An 18,378-nucleotide genomic window follows, 5' to 3' on the forward strand; every position below is an offset into this window, starting at 1 on the left:
AGCGAGCCCCAGAGGGCGCCACTGTCCTTTGGCCGAGCTTACACAGTTGGCTTAAGTACGGCTGAGCGGACGGGAAGCCCTGTTCTCCACACCCTGTGGTCGTATGTGCTAATTCTCTCCTAGCAGAGGATTATATAGGAAAAAATATGTCTAACCAGAAATATTAACCTTCCATCGCTGAAAATAAGTGGATACCGAGAATCAACGATGCCAATGAGAGAGCTTCTACGCAAAACTCAACAGCTACTCATGTCCATACGTCACTGCCTCCACTACCCCGCGATCACGGAAAAATCGATTGCCATAATCAATCTTCTTTCCTTCCCTCCTTGTAAAATAAATAACTTAGCAACAAGTATCCAGCAACCATGGCCAAACCTATTGTCTTTTTTGACATCGCAATCGATGGCGGTAAGAATGAATCTCCACCAAACTGCCCATTTAAATTACCACTGACACTGATTATGAACCATAGCGCCCAAGGGCCGCATCACCTTCGAGCTCTTCTCCGACATCACACCCAGGACCGCCGAGAACTTCCGCGCCCTTTGCACTGGCGAAAAGGGATTCGGATACAAGGGAAGCTCTTTCCACCGTGTGATCCCGGAGTTCATGCTGCAGGGTGGTGACTTCACCCGTGGAGATGTAAGACTAAGCCCCTCCATTTGTATCACACAATCATATCTAACGTCAACAGGGCACCGGCGGTCGATCGATCTACGGCGAGACGTTCCCCGACGAGAACTTCCAGTTGAAGCACACTGTCCCCGGTCTTCTCTCCATGGCCAATGCTGGCCCGGGCACGTAAGTTCCATCGATCCTTTATAATGGTATGATGCTTACCTGAAGCAGAAATGGCTCTCAATTCTTCATCACCACTGTTCCCACCCCTTGGTTGAATGGAGCCCACGTTGTCTTTGGCAAGGTTAAGGAGGGTATGGAGCTGGTCAAGCTAATCGAATCCTACGGATCCGATGAGGGTGACACCAGTGCCAAAATCCAAATTATCGAGTCTGGTCAGCTTTCATGATTGAATACATTACTTGGGGGTCAGCATTGAGGATGGAGGAATGGAAGCTGGGATGAATGATAGTCATAAGAATTGAAATCCCAGATAGCAAGCTTGGCTATTCATTATAGCCAATACAGGATTTGCCCACAGTAGCTGTTTAAACGGTAATGAAGCTGAAGCTCTGGGACGTATATTCGGGGTGGTGCACCAGGTGAATAACTGTAGAGTACGCTATCAGAGTAACAAAGTTGACTTAGCATTGAACAATGGACTATATAGACAAAGAGAAGCTGACGGTAGATAGATATCCTTGAAGCACACTTGGGAACACTTGACCACAATGCAAACCGTAAACTTAAACCTTACCAATCCCCTGGTTGAATTACCCACACTGGATTCTTTGCGTTCTTGGTAGCTTAAGAATTCATAATAGCTGTACATCCGATCGTGCAAATAGTTCAGACGAAACTCAAGAGCGTACCGGGCGAGATTATTTGTTCACTATTGAACCAACTTGTCACCATAAATCTTGCACAGGTCACCCTACAAAATATGTCAAAGCTCCACCAGATAATACCGACTCTGTCACAGCTGGGAGGCGATACTCTGGCCACCGTCCCGCTGACTCTGGAATTCGTGCCCTTGTCTGAACTTCTGCCGTTTCCCATTTGCCCTTCAACAGCAGCGTGTCAGGCGGGTATGCGCGCACAAATAATAGTAGCATACCACCGTGACCACAGCCGTTTTACGGCCACACCTAGGCAAGATAGAATCAAAATGAAATATAAGATAATTCCTCACATGAGAAAGCCTCAATTAGCGTATTTAGCCTACTGAATGACGATCAGGCTCAGACGTCTGCTAACCCGCTAAGCATACGCTATTCTTAAGAGTTCATGTCTTGATTGGCAGGGCATCTCAGATGTCTGGACAGGACTAGCGGGGACCCAGATTACAGCTTCGATGATAACATGATAACATATGGAGTAATGATGTACACAGAATAGCAATCGGTAGAGCGAATAAGCACTATGGACAAGAATCCCTTACTCAGCCCCGAACGCTGCGACCCACCGAGCGGGTCGGGATATGGTCGGTAGTTGACCACAGGGTGAGAGACAGGCGATTAAGCCTTGGAAGTATCCACTCTGCTGTCTGGAGTGATCGTCCTATAGGCCATGGCTCCCATCTGCTGAGCGACGTATGTGTCGAGGGTAAAGCGGGGCTGAAAATAGACATCGAGTACTCTCATCCAGTATAAGACCCGTAGAATACCCGCTGTCTTCCAGAAACCCTTCGAATGTCAGACTCATATTACGGGACTTACAATCATGGGTATACTTGTCAAACTCATAGGCTCGGGTATCGGCTTCACCTCTGAAGCGATCCATGCTGCCCGCAACCGCTCATCTAACAATGGCGATGTGACTGCATCTTCCACCCCTCGTAGCATTCCTACCGAGGGTGGCGAGTATATGGTCGCCGACAACGATACGGCTGATGCACTCATTCGTGACGGATATACAGAGCTACCGGTCTACCCTGATGGACATGCAGAGTTACAAGCCTATCCCGATGCACCTGCAGAGCTGCCGGCTTATTCCGACGACAATGAGAACAACAAAGCCGCCGAGGCGGAGTATGACTCGAACGTAGATAGCAAACCTAACTACTCAGGCGATGCGGACCGCGGAGTCAATCAAGATGAGGCAGTCTGGGAGCTCGACGAGACGGCTCAGAGTGTACGGTTGCCGACCTATCAAGAATCAGAACCTCTAGCCACGGCTGCAAGTCAAAACGAGGAGGCCAAGGAGGAACAGCAAGAAAACATGGTTCGCGGTCTTGTGCAAATGGCGGGGCCAGTGCAGACGGTGCAGCGGATTCCATCCCCTGTGATCATTCCCCAGCGCCGGCCCAGCAACAAGGATCGCGGGTTTGTACGTGCGTATGCGCCGGTGTTGGCCGATTGCGGTGTTAGCCAGGATGTGTTTCTGAAGTTTCTCGAGGATTTCTTTCAAGCGAGCAAGGTTGGTTGGCCACTGACTCCGTTACTCTTCTGTCTCGTAGTGGAGGTATGATTGTTGACAACGGTGGATGCAGGCTTCGAAGTGGATCGAGGTCGTTTATGTCGCTGCTGGCATTGTGGGCTTCTTCCCAGAAACAGCCGCCCAAATAACAAGCATCATCGTGCAAACGGTGGCTGGAACAGCTCGTGAGATTCAGTCCCGTCGCCGCTCGAACACCTTTCTTGACCGCGTGAACCAAGACTTATTTATGCCTCGTGGTCTCTATGCTATGGTCATGGCATATAAAGACGAAGCCCCGGGCCAGCAGCAGGGAGCCCTTGGCCTGCTATCTCAAAAGCTGGGCAAGACACTCTTTGGATTCGAGAAAGTTGATATCAACCAGCTAGTGGCAAAATCAACGTTCGATCCCGCCCCGACAATCGCGAAATATACCCACACTGACCATCACCCTGAAATGAACATGGCCCAAAAGCGTCTAAAAAATATGAGACTGGCCAGCGGTAGAACCTATGGCCACATCGAGCTTCCTGACTCTGCACCGTTGGTATATCCCGATTTAGATCGCGCCGCAGCACGGGCGATGGAAGGCAAGGGAGATGAGGGTGAGGGGACTCGAGAGAGGATGAAGAGCGCAGGAAGTTGGGTACAGGATTACTTCGATAGAAAGGCGCAGGCCTCATACGTGAGTACTGTTTCATTGATCTTCTGCGGCTATAGCTTCGCTAACAGGAACCAGGAAGCGAGGAACCCAGGGTCTTCTCTAGCCGTTCCTGAGTCAGGACGCAAGGGTTTTGATTCCCGGTACAACGACCCGAATCACGCGGTGAACAATGGAAAGCTTACTTCGGTGCTCACTGGGGGCCTGCTGGGAAGCAATCCGGGTCTAATTGAACGGGCTACGAATTCCATCAAGGAATCACAAGAAGTCAAGAGGCTTGCCCGTGGTGAACCTCTAAGTGAACCGTTTAAAGAGAAGTGGCAGCGATATCAGTGTAAGAGGAAGCCCGGCCTGGCTAAGAAGGTTTTGCAGCAGGATGTGCTTTACTTGCTTATCGTCAATATGCCTACCGAGGAAGAGCTGCAACAATCCATTGCTCAGATAGAACATCTCATGCAGCAGACGGTGCAGAGTGTACCACATTAACCATTTGGCGGATCTTAAAGCTGAATTAATATAGTGCAACGTACAAATTCCACGATGTTCATGGATAATGCATTATGGCTTAGGCCTTTGCCTAGGTATCAGGGCATGTACGTTGGTATTTAGCTCTTGGTGTACCGTGGGCCTGGGTTGGTTACTCTTCCGACCTGAGATCTTATTTATAGTGATCAAAGATCCATCCGATGCTTAGATTACTATTATGAAGATATAGAAGATGGATATTCTATAAGGGAGCCTTAAACGTCAGTAAAAATCTGGCTGCCCGCTGCTCCACGCGACTTAGGCGGGTAACATAGACACCTTTGGTTACCTTGGATAGCCTCTAGAGGCTGTTTTGGAAGCGAGCCACTTTGCCGAGGTTTGTATTTGCTTAGTTCCTGCTGTCCCCTGAGATCTAGGGTCCGGTTGTCATGAAAAGCCATAGTGATAGCCAGAGACTAGGCTCGCGAATGATATACACTCACTGATGTGGAAGATATAACCAAGTTGAGCTAGTAACAATCCAATGCACCTATCGAGTGATAACAGTGATTGATTGGGAGGAGCTAGAATGCGTATCTGTTATCCATTAAGCACGTATGTACCTTCCTGTATAGGTTGCACCAGGCATTTGCGATGTCCTCCACCCTGGCTGAGATCCCTTGCCAGCTCATCATGGAACTCATCGATTTTGAATGCTTCTATCATGGACGGGTGAACGAAAGGATAGCCGATGTCTCTTTTCCAATACCGTGACCATTATACGATCACGGAATCTCTGTCAAGGAACAATTCCGACAGTATCTGTTAGAGATACTCTTTGAGACAAACACGCTTGCGTCACGACTCTTTCGATGACGCGGAGGGTGCATTGATGATGCGCATGGTGTCCAGTTTGGCAGCCAACCTTAGCCCAATATCCCAGACAGATGAGCATGAAGGCACGGCAGGTGTGATTTGCTCAGTGGCAGCCTAGCCATGACCTCTGGGTTTCGGATAATTTCCAAGTTCCGGTCTTGCGAAAGCGATACAGGGATAAGAGTGAACAGGTAAATAAGGGCACAATGTTCTGTCCGATCACACCCTCGTATCAATCAGCCAAAAAAGGCCGTGGTGAGGTCGCCAGGTCATCCAAATCCTGTTGGACTTCCGGGGAACCAACGTCAATGAGGGGACTTATCCGATCTAAAGGCCCCTGTGATGAAGGCACAACGTCATCTAAATACCGTGATGCCGTCGGAGATTCCACGTCGATGAGAGGAGCCATCTCATCCGACGGCCCCTCAACGACATAATTCGAGGCTTCCTCCTGGAGATGACACCATCTCACGAACCAATCCGCGTACGCATCCTGAGCTGCGTTTGTCGCATAGGTCTCATTTACCACCAGAACAACCTTCCTTACACCATTCACATCGATCTCCTGTTCCGAAAGGTCGCCGAAGCGGGTCGCATATCGGGGGAGGGTGGCGGCTTTTCCATAGCCAGCTTCGAGGGCTGACATTAGTAGCTCCTCTTGCGCTAGATATTCTTCTTGTCGCCAGAGGCGTTCTTTTCGAGGGATGTCGACCAAGATACGACAAGCCTATGTAGAGTTATTTTTTTTAGCGTGAGATTCTCCCCATCGATGATTCCCTGCGGAACATACCTGAACTAACAATGCGACAGCACATATGAAAAGCACCGCACAGCAGAGCGTCAAGACACACTTATCATAGGTTGATAGTATTCTATGCGAGCTTGACAGAAATCCATCGTCCCATTTATTGTGCCTACTTCCATGGTCTGCCGTCGCACGCGCCACATTTGAGAAGGACAAGAAAGCCAAGAAGCGGACAAGCTTTGGAGTGTGCAGGTTTATCGGCCCACTGAAGCTGGGGACACCCACCATAAACAAACCCATCAATGATCTGAGATTCTCATGTTCTCAGACGATTAATCATGCGGTTTATGAAGGAATATAAAAAGGGTAATAGGGAGCACTGAAAAGAATTTTTTGTTACTTTTGGTACTTTTCTTCGAACCCCGCGCCAAGAATGCCTGTTGGTAATGCTGCACTTTAATAATATCTAGTGGACATTTCTGTCGCCGTCCTCCGTCGGAACGGCGAGAGCTCCTTCGGGTTAAATCGTCATAGGCCCTAGTTGACAGAGACTAAATTAAGATCAGAGAGCCAGTCAGAGAACTCAGGAACACCCATGTGCGAGGACTGACTGGTTGGTGACCCACCTGGGATGCGCCGTCATTCGCGCATTAGGGCTCATTTTAAACTCGCTGTTCGGAACCTCGCCTGGGTTAAGATTTGGCAATCATCGGTAAGGCTGTCTCAGAAGCCAAGACGAGCGGATAGACCGGTCTAGTTTCTCTCTTGACGGTGTCCTCTAAGCATGGATCTTGAGAACACACTGTTATCCCGTGGGGATCGACTTGGTATCACCCCTGGCCGTTTACTACTCTCCAGACCCTCTGCGGAGTCTGGAGATGACTGGAGTTCTGGAGAAGGCGTACTCCGGAGTTTACCCATCACTCCAGCCCAGGACTCTGTCGGTTAAGTAGAGTCTTAACTGTGCTGGACACTCTGGACACCGTTGTCCCGCTTTGTCTCCACTTTCCGGCCCATCGTTCCAAATCGACCCATACCAAGGTAATCTTAGCTCATGACGCGAAGCAGCTAAACTAGCTCCGCTTCGACACGAAGGCTAAGCAGAGCGAATCAGATTGCCACGTGCACGGTTTGACTACGATCACTGACTCGACCGTCGAGCCATCCAACGCATCTCTTGTGCGTCGAGAGTGGATACCCCACAAGTCCCGTCGAAATCGGGACTCAATCCATGGACTCTGAGATCACCTTTAGTCCAAGAATGGCAGGTGGGCATGTGATGGACTTTGAACAAAGCAACCAGAACCCTGACGTCGGGGGGAAATTGCTCCGTTTCTGTAGGGGTGTCAAAAGGCGACAGGTGTTCGGAGTATTGCGTCGGTTACTTAAGGTATAGCCTTCCTGGTCCCATAGTAGGAGTACGAGATGGGAACTGCAGCTAGTCACAAGCTCCTTAACCTTGTTGATCGCTGAAATAAAAAGAGACCAATGTCCTCCTGCATCAATGAGAACTGAATTGTTCACCTTCTCTACACTCGCCAGAAGCTGAATTCCCTTGTTTTATTTTTCGCCTTTCTTTCATTCGCCGCCCCTAGCCATGGCTGTCAACAACGCTTTTCTCCATGCCGCCACCGTCGGTGATGCAACGACAATTGAGACTGAATATCTCAGAGACAAATCAGTCCTTATTGCCAAGGATGCCGAGGGTCGGACAGCCCTCCACCTGGCAGCACTCCACAAAGATGTAAAGGTCCTCGAACTACTACTCAACTATGGGATCGAGCCATCAATAGCCGACAACCGTGGCCAAACAGCGTTACACATCGCAGCCGAGCTATCCTCTCTTCCCATTGTCGAGCTCCTCCTTCAGAGAGGCGCTAATTGGTCGATCCGAGACCATGACGGCAATACGCCACTCTCCTACGCCTACCAACAATACTCCCTGGATGTCCTGAGCTGTTTCCTACAATATACACCAGCCTCTCCCACCGAAGTTCCCTGTGGCCTTACGCCAGAGATCGTTCTTCGATCCTCTGCAAACAGGAAATGGACTGCTCTCCAGATAGGTGTCAACGCGCACGGTCGATAGGGTTTGTGGAGCTATTCGGTAAGTGGGAATCGGGGGTTTTTTGAAACCACTCCACTGACAAATGTCCCAGAGTCATTTTAAAGCAACATAACATACTTCGGAAACTGAGTATTTCCGACCAACAAGTGACGAGCGACTCGGTGGATGACTGAAATTAATCGCTCCGTTTACCTGAGCGATCAGCCACCATGACTACTTGGGCCTGCACGAGAACTTCGGACAGACGGGCATACCATGTTAAAAGAGGACCGACCGACTCCACGAAGAGACATTAATACAATACTGTGGAAAACATCACGATCGGTCGGATCGAATGGTCTCCCTCAAGACTCTATTCTACTCATTGGGTAGAACCTCGTCTACAATCATTTTTAAGACGAGGTGTGATCAGAGATGATCTATAAGGCAGGACAACGAGAACGGGATATATATGTATCTTGTCATTTGTCGTTATCTCGGCGTTGAGGATTTTTGTCGGGGGGTACTTGCTTCAATTGTGTTGTGGGTACGGTGGGGACTTATCTTGGGGAGATACAACTTTTTTAGTGTTTTCAGGTATAAGTAAAGCAGTCCTATTGGGCCAGACCTAAATAGTTTCGGAATATTACAAGCATGCAGCCAATCAAACCTTGTCCAGCAACAGGCTGAATTCTCCAGAGTCAACATTCGAGGCTTAGAAAGCGCGCCAAGCATCTGACCAACAGACAACATTGTCTGCCGAACATTTCATATCCCTATGTACTGACATAACTATACTCTTTCGCGGCCTGGAATTAAATCATGAGTAAAATATTATCCTGTAATTCCATGCAAGCTATTGTCCTCGGGTGTTGAGTAATGCCCGACTGGCCTGAGCCTTGATCCATTAAGGCATGACCATCATAATAGCAGTGCCAGCATACCTTGCTCGAAGATCGATGCCAGAATCGTGAGCAGTGGGCGAATGCTGCCCATAGCCGCGTTACTGGAGTGAGTTAATGATAAATAGAATGATTAGCGAGTTAAAATAGTTAAATAAAAAATACTATACCGAGAAACAATAGTAAAAAATAGACTATATAGTTTAATAAAATATCTATAAAATAAGCCTTTTTTCTAAAGATTATATTATGATCTATTACTAACACCAAAGAAAGAATTATCGTTTTTTAAAGGATTTTTATAGATATTTACTACTTACACGTCCGCGTTATACAATAGTAGATTTCTAAATTTAAAATAACTATTTTACTAACGAAGCCAGCGCTCGAGTCGTTTCTAGTCTCTTTAATATTCTATACCCTATAGAAATAGGCCTATTAACAGTAATTTTAAAATATATTAAAAAAATACAGAGACTAAGAATCTTACTTTACAAGCTAGTAATTTAATATAATTCAGAGAAACTAAATATAAATCCTACTCCACTTTATGCTAAGCCTTATTGTCTTGAGCGCAGGAACCTATCGCTGTATTTCATGGAGCAGGAAGGTGGAAACGTGGGTTCGCCTTCCGGACGGGCAAGCTTCTAAGGAAGCCGACAATTAAAATATTGGCAGCAGGCTTGTATTCAATCATGTCCATAGGATTGACGATGTGAGACTGCGACAGGCACTCTGAGACGTCGGAAATCTGGAAATCCCCCTTCAGGTATGTCATTTTTATCATACTGCTGCCTATCCGCCTCTTTAAACCATGCTGGTCTTTTTTCGAAAGAGGATGATTAGGATCTACCACTAGATGTATTCTACCGGTTGTGACGCGGAATTGGTCAAGTGTTCTCTGGATCGCCAAGGCAAAATATTAATGAGCATAGAAGGCGCCACTCCATCTAGTTGGGCCTGGCCGAGGCCGCTCCTCGGAAGCCTGCTCTTACGTGTGGCTGTAATTTCATCACACAATTCTGCATATAGTTGCTGATCACATCGCAATCCAGATAAAGCTCAAACCCAGGGCAACGCATGCGGCGCGCACTGCAGACAGCAAGAGAAGGAGGGACAATTTTTTGAAGCAGAGTGGACCAGGCGAATGGCGACGAATGGCACAATTGCTTCCTATATACTTTTGATCTTGTGGCATAAGGGCGCGATCCTGTTAGTTTTGCTTCTTGTCATCGATATGCGTGGGTGTCTTTGGCACGTCATTGCAAGCAGAGCCAGCATGAATAACTGGACGGTCGGGGATGAGACATTTGTGTGAAGCCACGGCGTGCTTGACCCGTCTCTCACTGGCAGCATGCTTTGGTTGCAGTACGGCTGATATGGCAGGATCAAACCCCCAAAAGGCGTCGTCAGTAGGTTGGGGAGTATCGCTGGGCTGAGCACACGAAGTGTTACCGGTGGACATTGCGTAGGTTTCTTTCACAGTGAATATTAGTGACTTTTACAGTAGGCTCGTTCGAGGTGACATGTCTCCATCTCGGAGCAGAAATGGCAGCCAACCCACGCGTCTTACTATATATATATCTCAACAAAGGGAGACGTCTGGGCCACAGAATGTGGTCCCGGTAGCACACAGGCCATATCGAAAGAGTACGGCAAGAATAACATGGGTAAAGGAGAGGTCCCAATTGTACGAGACCCTTGCAGGAGAGGGGCCACGACATCGGCCGGGCTGCAGATGGTCAATTGGCTGGGTGGGTGCTCCGGGGATTTCAGAGACGAGGTTTCGGTCTGGGCCACGGTTTGCTGGTTTTCGCTAACCCCATGACTTAATAATGTATTTGGGAACAACAACGTCTGTTATTCAAGCCATCGCCTTTTCCTTGTGGGTCTTCGTTGTTCGGGAATGTGGGTCCTGCTGACAAGCCCACAACAGACGGCTCCTGAAATCAAAAACCATCTTGGCTTGGAAGAGTAGAACTCCGTCAGCATTCAGCTTTTGAATGGGGGTATTCTGTTCGAAAGGTCTTACCTAGCGCGAGTCGAGATGGGCTTCCGATGGAACTTTCCGAACACCGGATGGTAGATCGCTTCCAGGTTTTAATATCCCTGGACAGACCCCTATGTCCAGTTTCGTACGAAGAGTGAAGGATGACTCTGAAGATATACAGCTGACATATAACATGTACGACCATAGTGCAGCTAGCGAATAATAGTGGAAGCTCTGAAGTCATTCCCTTCTCTGACCGACGGTTTGTATCCCTGACTACCCTGAACTGCCATGCGCTCAAGCACTGTCGGCCTTGCAATTTCTAGATGCATCTGGTCGTATGGCTTCTAGGCCATTTACCTCAGTGTGCCAACCATTCCCCAGTGAGGTACAATAGACAAGACCGTTGTCCTTCACCCATATCAGACTTCACAAGTATAAGCCCCCATCGATATGATAAGTGCTACCCGTCACGTACGATGAATCATCACTCAACAAAAACCTGATCAGCGCAGCCGCCTCCTGAGGTCTCCCTTTTCGTCCGAGCGGAATAATCTGGCGGACGGTGGCGTCGTTGTTACTGAACTCATCGTCGTTGATGCTGGCCAGTTGTGGTGTATCAATAAGCCCACTGCAGCCCAAGTTAATAAAAGCGGCCAAAATGTTAAGGATAGATATCGGACTTACGGCGCTATGACATTGACGCGAACGCCATCCCTGCCGGCTTCAATGGCTGCAGACTTGGATAGCCCAATAAGGCCCCATTTGCTAGCACAGTATGTACCAGCTTTTGGCACACCGTGAACGCCTCCCACACTGGAAACGTTGACAATAGACCCCCCAGAGCTCATTACTTGAAGCTCGGCTCGTAGGAGGTTCATAGATCCAGTAAGATTGACGGCAATGACTTCATTCCAATCTTCAGTAGGAATATCTTTCACCAGCGTGAATTTGCTGTGGATAGCTGCGATATTTGCGGCGCCATCCAGTCTGCCAAATTTCTTCACTGTCTCTTGGATCCAGGAGTTCACTTCGTTTTCCTTAGCAATGTCGAGAACGGTCACCATTGGTTCGGGACCAATCTCTCGGATCGCTCTAGCTGCCTCAGCAAGAGGCCCTCCTCGGATATCAGAGATTGAGAGAATGGCTCCATGGGCAGCAAGGTGTTTAGCAGTGGCGAGACCGATGCCAGAGCCACAACCCGTTAGCGCGATGACTTTGCCTGACAGAGAAGCCATTTTGAATGGACCGCAGTGAAATGCCTAGAAAAGAATAGCTTGCAGGATTCCGGTGAGATCTAATCAAGGCGGGTGACTGCTGAGCCTTTATATGTCACTTGCAGCACTTATATGCTCGTTTACCAAGTTCCTAGTGAAAGCCGTTACATTGGAAGGCATCCAAACTCGGACCACGGATGTCTTTGACTCCAGAAAAAAGACATAGTAGCCGGCACTGAACATCCAAACTACGGAACTCTCCATTAATGGAGGGGGTAGATGCTTGCTATTCCAGACCCTGTCTCACTCACTAGCCTCCGATGGGAAGAATGAGGGGTTCCCCTGTGCTCCATCCGTAGTTCCATGGTTGTAAAACCGGCGACACATGAGGATTTCTTCAACACGTACGCATTACGAACAGAGACCTCATGCAATTGCTTCAAACTTGTCACGTTCTTGCAGCATCCGACGGCTATAATCTTCGCAGGGTTCCGGATTCGAGAACGAATACGGCTCCTAACCGGCCGTCGGGGCTCGGGTGTTCCGCAGCAGATGCTCGTGGATCATCTCGGATAGTCGTGTTCCCCCATCCGATGGCCAGGCCACTGGGGAAGCTTAACAAAATGCAGGGTCACCCGCAGGACCCACCAGGGACGTTCACAGGAGGGCCCGTTGCTCATTCTTCGGAGCCCCTAAGAATGTGTAACGCGGGCTTGATTCCCTTCAGTTAACTATTGGTAATCCAAGTGTGTATCCATCACATGGTGCCTAGTTAGATGCTCTGCCTCGGTATGGAACGGTTCATCTTACTCGAGATCGAAGCCACTAGTTTGGTCAGTGCAGGCTATAGGGCAGTGCAAAAAGAGGCACAAGGAAACAAGCAATACACCGAAAACGATCAGAATTATTGTTGGGCTGCTTAGAATATACGCTTCCTTTGATCGCTGCGTTCTTTGTCCTTACTACCGTGAGAGGGTATCCCCCAACAAGTGCTGAGGCTTCCAGTGCGACGAAGCAGAACCTCGTGGCTGCATTTAATTCCATTTCCAGTGGAACCGGCAGTTATCCGAGAAACATGGCTCACACCAGAGCAGCCACTCCATCAACCAATGCCGAGCTGGTAACTGATACTGGTGATCAGCTCTAGTGTTAGGGCAGTGTGTCTCCGAACACTGCAACACTCCCCCCTACACCGGACTTGATGTACTGATAGAGCAGTTAGAGACCTCTAACTCCCTGAAGACCATCCATACCTCGCAACGAACGTAGGTTCCCTGATATCTAACCCAAGTGCGTAAATCACATCATCACCCCAAACCGAGGTCGATATACACCGGACAGATTAGACAGCTGTGAAGGTGCAACGCATATCATGGCTTCGCTTGGAGGCTCGGCCTTGTTCAGTGACTATACCCATTTCACACTGAGCTTGGGACGGCTGTTTATTCTCCAGGTACGTTACTGCATGTCTCCGGTGGACCATACAGTAGTAGTGAGGACAGAAGAAATACCAGGCACAGTCCAACCCAGCCGAGAAGCAAAACGCTCCCCAACTGCTTACTTCACAGAAGACTACCTGGATAGCAAGACGTAATATAATCTGAGTATCTGATCAAGATTGGAACATAGCAGTCAATTAGTCTTCGCAAAGTTCAAGCGCTCGCACTATGTATCCCCTTTGCGCAGCCAACATTGCTTGGGTTACCGGAGTGTCCTCTAACAAATGTGCCCCGTGGTACACCCCTGGCCAGACGTGCAGTTCCGCCGTGCCCCCGGATTCCCAGATGCGCGAAGCATACGCGACCGCTCCATCGCGAAAGACTTCGCATTCGCCTACATCAATGAAGGCTGGTGGCAACTTTGACAGGTCTATCGCCCTGGCGGCACATCGGACCTCGTCAACATGAGGCCCACCTCTTTCTTGCCCCAGGACCATGTCCCAGGCCATGCGATTTGATTGCCCCGGCCACAGCGTCCCTGTCTCAAACTGCCTCCACGAGACACCAATCTCGTCCCGGTCGTCCAGCATGGGGACGACGAGCATCTGGGCCCGAACCTGGGGGTATCCCAAATTCCGGGACAGGAGGCATGAAGCTGCCGCAAGTGGTCCTCCGCCCGATATGCCAAATACAACAATGTTTGCCGGGTTGATGCCAAGTTCCACGGCGTTATCAGCAAGATAGACGAGCCCAGCATAGCAATCATATGCTCCCGCCGGAGCACGGTATTCTGGCGCTAGCCGATATTCGATCGTTGCAAAGACGAGATTTTCGTTTTCAGGGAGGAGACTGATGACTGAATCAAGGCCACTGAACCGAGTCCCGCTGACCTGGCCCCCGCCATGGATATAGTGCAAGACCGATTTCTTGGTATCTGTCGGGCATTTTGATCGGAAGATCGAGAGGGTGGACGAATGATCATCGAGGCCCTTGACCGCGGGTACGTTATACTCCACGTGAGCCAGATGGGGAAACTTCTCCAGAATAGCATTCGCGCTGTCTGTCGACGAATATCTCCGAACAGCTTTAAGGTTTAATTCGTCGGTGAAACGTGCCAAACCCCCGGCGTTTTTGAATGCTGGATCGAACGGAGGACGAGGCAGACTTCGAGGCGCTTTGTATTGGATTTGTTGAGGCGATAAACCAGACATTGTTTGAGGGGATAAGCGATCAGGGCCGCGGGGGGGCTTGAGTGTAATATGGGAGAACTGGTTGTCAATAAGCAAAAAAAAAAAAAAAAAAAAAAAAAAAAAAAAAAAAAAAAAATCTAGAATACCCAGGCCTTATATACTAATGAAGAAACGTTGTTTTACACAGTACACCCCGAACACCGGATATCTACCGCTGGCACTAAGCACTTCACAGCATAGTCCAACTTGGTCCTTGACGGTTCCGTTTCCCGTACTCACGTGTCTGGGATCTCGGGTGAGTTGAAACAACACCCCGGAACCACGGATGCCCACTATTAGGGATGACGGATCGTATACACCCGTACGGACCTGGAGAAGGGTAAACGCCTTAAAAATCGCGAGTGTGAAATCATGCACTACCATCCCTATAGGTATCAATTCGATATCCTAGTGATTACCGTGTAGTCCTATTCTCTAAAGGCTATTCGAATGGTCCAATCGGCCTTTATTGGATCTCTTACATCGATCACTGTACCGTACAAATCTTATGAGTTGGTTAATGGGACGGCAGACTAAGAGTCGTAGGGAAACATGAAGAGCTGGAAAAGAAACGTCGGCTAATAGGCTCAGACTCGAGCAAACACTCTCGCCATAGAAGCCAGGCACGTGCGAGGACTTGAGGCCTGGTGAACGTTCAGCAAAAGAATTGTACAAAACAAACGAGTTGAAAGCTGCTTTAATTTGATGAGCGCCCCCCCCCCCCCCCCCCCCAAAATTTTACATACATCAAACCCAGCAACACTGGTGCTGGTACCGTCAAAGTCCATGCAGCTTCTGGCTCTTATCACTATAAAACCCGGATTCAAGTGACTGGAACGACCTTTTTTGAAGAAGAAAATGGCATCCAGCAACCCGCCGACTTTGACGGTGATGGGAAACTTGATTTGATCTACATCAAGACGTCGAACACCGGCACAGGCTCCGTCAAGGTCCGTATTGCCTCTGGACCCCTTCCGTATCAGACGCGGATACTAGAGACGGCCACCTTTTCGTAAAAGAAAACAGCGGACAGTGGCTGCTGATTGATTTCAACGGCGACGGTAAATTGCATCTTATCTAGATCAAGAACCAGAATACTAGTACGGGATAGGTTGAGTGCATGTCGCGTCGGCAGCATCCAAGTCCAGAGACCTATCCAGGAGGTCGCTACTACCTTCACAGAAGAAAAGAGGAGTATGGCGGCTTGTGGACTATCAACATAGTGGACATTTAGACTTTGCTTATATCAAAGACCAAAACGCCGGAACTAACAAGGTGGAAGTCCATATTGGATCTGGTGCCTCTACCTCCCAGACTCGGGTGCAGGAGGTAGCAACGACGTTTGGAGAGGGGACGGATAGAGCCTGGCAGCTTTTCGGCTGGGATGCTGACGGTATTCTAGATCTTAGTTTTATCAAAACTAGTAATACAGGCACAGGGGATGTCCAGGTCCATATGGCATCTGGTGCCTGCCAGACAGATATACACCGCCTACAGTATAACACGGAGAAGGATGGTTTCGTCGTGGGTCAAATAGCAGATATATTATGAGCTTCAGATCTATCAACTTGCATCAACAACAATATCGGGGAGCGAGTAAAATACAAAGTCGCCAATCGGTATTCCCTTCAGGCGTCGCGTGCTAGCGTCAGCTCGCGCCTCACCAGTTACTGGTAAATTCTAGTGTGGTGTATACAAGCCTGCCGTTGGCTTAACCCGATTAGTTAATTTGAAGCGAGTAGCGGTTAGGCACTGTCAGCAGATAAGCACTCAGCCAGGTCCACAACGACAAATAAATAGGAATGCGGAATCCCAAGAGCCTAGTTCTTTTGTTTCCAGCTATATCTGTCAACATGCCCATTCAAACAAATGCAGCAGCTAACGGCGCCCGTGGGGCCGAAGACGAGATCCCAGTACGCTCATGCCACCCACAGAGCCTGGTGAGATGCTAATGCAGTAGCAACAGGTCCTTTCTCGTTGCGTCAATCCGGAAGGAATCTCGTGGACAACCATCTGGTATTCTCCCACCGGTGCCCCCTTATTCCTGGTATGTTCCTATTGCTATGACCAACACATCCAACCCACTCGTCACGCGGGCCTTTTCGAGGCTCTCTGGGTAAACGGGAATCGTGACCGAAAATGTCAATGGAATACTCCGCGGGTGATGTCGCATCTGGCCGCAGATGACTGGGATGCGATCAACGCCTTCATGATCGAGCGGGTCAAAATTCCAGCCTGCAAAGGGCCGACAGGTCACACGGGGCTTGATGGTTCCCGGTGGTACGGGATGATCGGCGTATGGGAAATTCGGGGCTTCGTGATATGCGAAGCGTGCTATCTCGATCTGGTGACGTGGAATCAGCTTAGGACGTACTTCACCACGACGCCGACAACCAAGTCGGAAGAGGGAATATGGACATGCGATGCGGCGGTGCCGCTAATAAAGGAGGGACTCCTTCGGGCGATCAAGTCACGCAACCGCTGGGATGACCTACACCCCATTTTCAGAAGGCGGATGCAGTATCCCTCTTGTGTAGAGATGACAAAACTCCAAGCCGACTCGACACATTGGTACGCTTCTAAGGCGGTCCCCGACCTGGTTGTCTGCACGGCATGCTACCTGGACCACTTCTTTTTGGACCACGCCAGCTCGTGGGAGCTCCTCGACCTTACAGTAGAGCAGCGACAGCAGCAACTCGTTTGTGGGATGCAGACAATTCCAATCTATGCCGCTTGGGCTGGCTGCAAACGAGTCAGTATGACTGAAAACTCCGACGAGTACGACGGCTTCGAGCACGTAGCTAGGTTGATCCTCGAGTCGCATCCCTGCAGTACAGATGACATGCGCAACGCGACCTGGTATGCCCTAGAGGATTGTACCTTCGATGCATTCACCATCTGCAGGCGGTGCCTGCTGGCCTTCATGGTCATTCCCGATTTCGCTAGGGGGTTCAAAGAAGTCAATTTCCGGCGTGATGGCAACTGTCTCTGCGACTTAAACCCTGCATCGCCACGGTTCTCTAGGTATCTCCCAAAATACGAGGACGCCGTGAACCAAGGAAACTTCTCCATCTTCTCCAAATATGTGTCGGAGTATGGGCCATTGCCCGACTGTCCCCGGAACCAAGCCCACAAGAATCGCAAATGGTATGGAAAAGGCCCCTTTACCGCATGCGAACTCTGCTACAAGGATGTCATCGACGGGACGAGCCTAGCCAGTTATCTCGACTGCGCCGTCGTCCCGAACGAAGCCAGATGCCAGATGTACTCCCGCCGAATGCGGAATCTCTGGCAGCAAGCTTGCGAGAACAATGACATAGACTCCTTCCTGGTGCTTGCAAAGGAGCGCATGGATGCGTTTCTGTTGATGGAGATAGAGAAGCAGCGCCAGCTGGCTGAGATGATGATGCGCTCGCAGCGGAGGAACAACTTGTTGCTGGTGTCCGGAATGAATTCGGGAACGGACGAGATTATTTCGGCGATGGGGATTGATAATGGTACGAGGTATGGGAATGCGGACATTGGGTTCAACTGGCATACCTCCCTGGGGGCTGAGGGTTATCAGCAGTTTAATCAAGCAATGGGGATGGGTGTGGTGCAGGCCTCTGCGGACTTTGCGCGGCTGTCGCCTTTAATACAGAGGTGGGCGACTTTGCAGTAGTCAATCTTTCAGATTACATTTTATGGCGAGGAACAGTGCAGGAAACTTGTACGTTTCTGCCTACGCCCGAAACGCTGAACAGCCTTTAATTTTAAACTACTTCAGATCTT

The 18,378-nt window shown here is 49.4% G+C and overlaps 7 protein-coding genes across 7 annotated transcripts; 4 read left to right on the forward strand and 3 right to left on the reverse strand.

Moving 5' to 3' along the window:
- The first annotated feature begins 193 nt into the window (after positions 1 to 193).
- On the forward strand, positions 194 to 1,270 carry BDV37DRAFT_252091 (peptidylprolyl isomerase). The gene is made up of 4 exons (XM_032082378.1): positions 194 to 411; positions 476 to 645; positions 698 to 804; positions 853 to 1,270. Exons 1-4 carry the CDS (start codon positions 369 to 371, stop codon positions 1,028 to 1,030), a joined length of 498 nt encoding a protein of 165 aa, XP_031939955.1. The 5' UTR covers positions 194 to 368; the 3' UTR covers positions 1,031 to 1,270.
- Positions 1,271 to 2,343: 1,073 nt separating this feature from the next.
- BDV37DRAFT_284444 (uncharacterized protein) lies at positions 2,344 to 4,183 on the forward strand (the record flags this gene model as incomplete). The annotated part of the gene is made up of 3 exons (XM_032087494.1): positions 2,344 to 3,039; positions 3,113 to 3,721; positions 3,776 to 4,183. The coding sequence occupies 3 exons, from the start codon at positions 2,344 to 2,346 to the stop codon at positions 4,181 to 4,183; spliced, it is 1,713 nt and encodes a 570-aa protein (XP_031939956.1).
- Positions 4,184 to 5,270: 1,087 nt separating this feature from the next.
- BDV37DRAFT_284445 (uncharacterized protein) lies at positions 5,271 to 6,071 on the reverse strand (the record flags this gene model as incomplete). Its single annotated transcript, XM_032087495.1, has 2 exons — positions 5,271 to 5,765; positions 5,829 to 6,071. 2 exons carry the CDS (start codon positions 6,069 to 6,071, stop codon positions 5,271 to 5,273), a joined length of 738 nt encoding a protein of 245 aa, XP_031939957.1.
- Positions 6,072 to 7,280: 1,209 nt separating this feature from the next.
- BDV37DRAFT_154524 (ankyrin repeat domain-containing protein) lies at positions 7,281 to 8,123 on the forward strand. Its single transcript, XM_032079039.1, has 2 exons — positions 7,281 to 7,890; positions 7,943 to 8,123. Exon 1 carries the CDS (start codon positions 7,381 to 7,383, stop codon positions 7,870 to 7,872), a length of 492 nt encoding a protein of 163 aa, XP_031939958.1. The 5' UTR covers positions 7,281 to 7,380; the 3' UTR covers positions 7,873 to 7,890; positions 7,943 to 8,123.
- Positions 8,124 to 11,151: 3,028 nt separating this feature from the next.
- On the reverse strand, positions 11,152 to 11,960 carry BDV37DRAFT_295070 (SDR family NAD(P)-dependent oxidoreductase; the record flags this gene model as incomplete). Its single annotated transcript, XM_032089774.1, has 2 exons — positions 11,152 to 11,353; positions 11,410 to 11,960. 2 exons carry the CDS (start codon positions 11,958 to 11,960, stop codon positions 11,152 to 11,154), a joined length of 753 nt encoding a protein of 250 aa, XP_031939959.1.
- A 1,375-nt stretch (positions 11,961 to 13,335) lies between these two features.
- On the reverse strand, positions 13,336 to 14,589 carry BDV37DRAFT_295071 (alpha/beta hydrolase; the record flags this gene model as incomplete). The annotated part of the gene is made up of 1 exon (XM_032089775.1): positions 13,336 to 14,589. One exon carries the CDS (start codon positions 14,587 to 14,589, stop codon positions 13,576 to 13,578), a length of 1,014 nt encoding a protein of 337 aa, XP_031939960.1. The 3' UTR covers positions 13,336 to 13,575.
- Positions 14,590 to 16,460: 1,871 nt separating this feature from the next.
- On the forward strand, positions 16,461 to 18,268 carry BDV37DRAFT_295073 (uncharacterized protein; the record flags this gene model as incomplete). The annotated part of the gene is made up of 2 exons (XM_032089776.1): positions 16,461 to 16,520; positions 16,574 to 18,268. 2 exons carry the CDS (start codon positions 16,461 to 16,463, stop codon positions 18,266 to 18,268), a joined length of 1,755 nt encoding a protein of 584 aa, XP_031939961.1.
- Between the last annotated feature and the right edge of the window lie 110 nt (positions 18,269 to 18,378).

Source organism: Aspergillus pseudonomiae (genome assembly GCF_009193645.1).
Source record: "Aspergillus pseudonomiae strain CBS 119388 unplaced genomic scaffold BDV37scaffold_48, whole genome shotgun sequence".
NCBI lineage: Eukaryota > Fungi > Ascomycota > Eurotiomycetes > Eurotiales > Aspergillaceae > Aspergillus > Aspergillus pseudonomiae.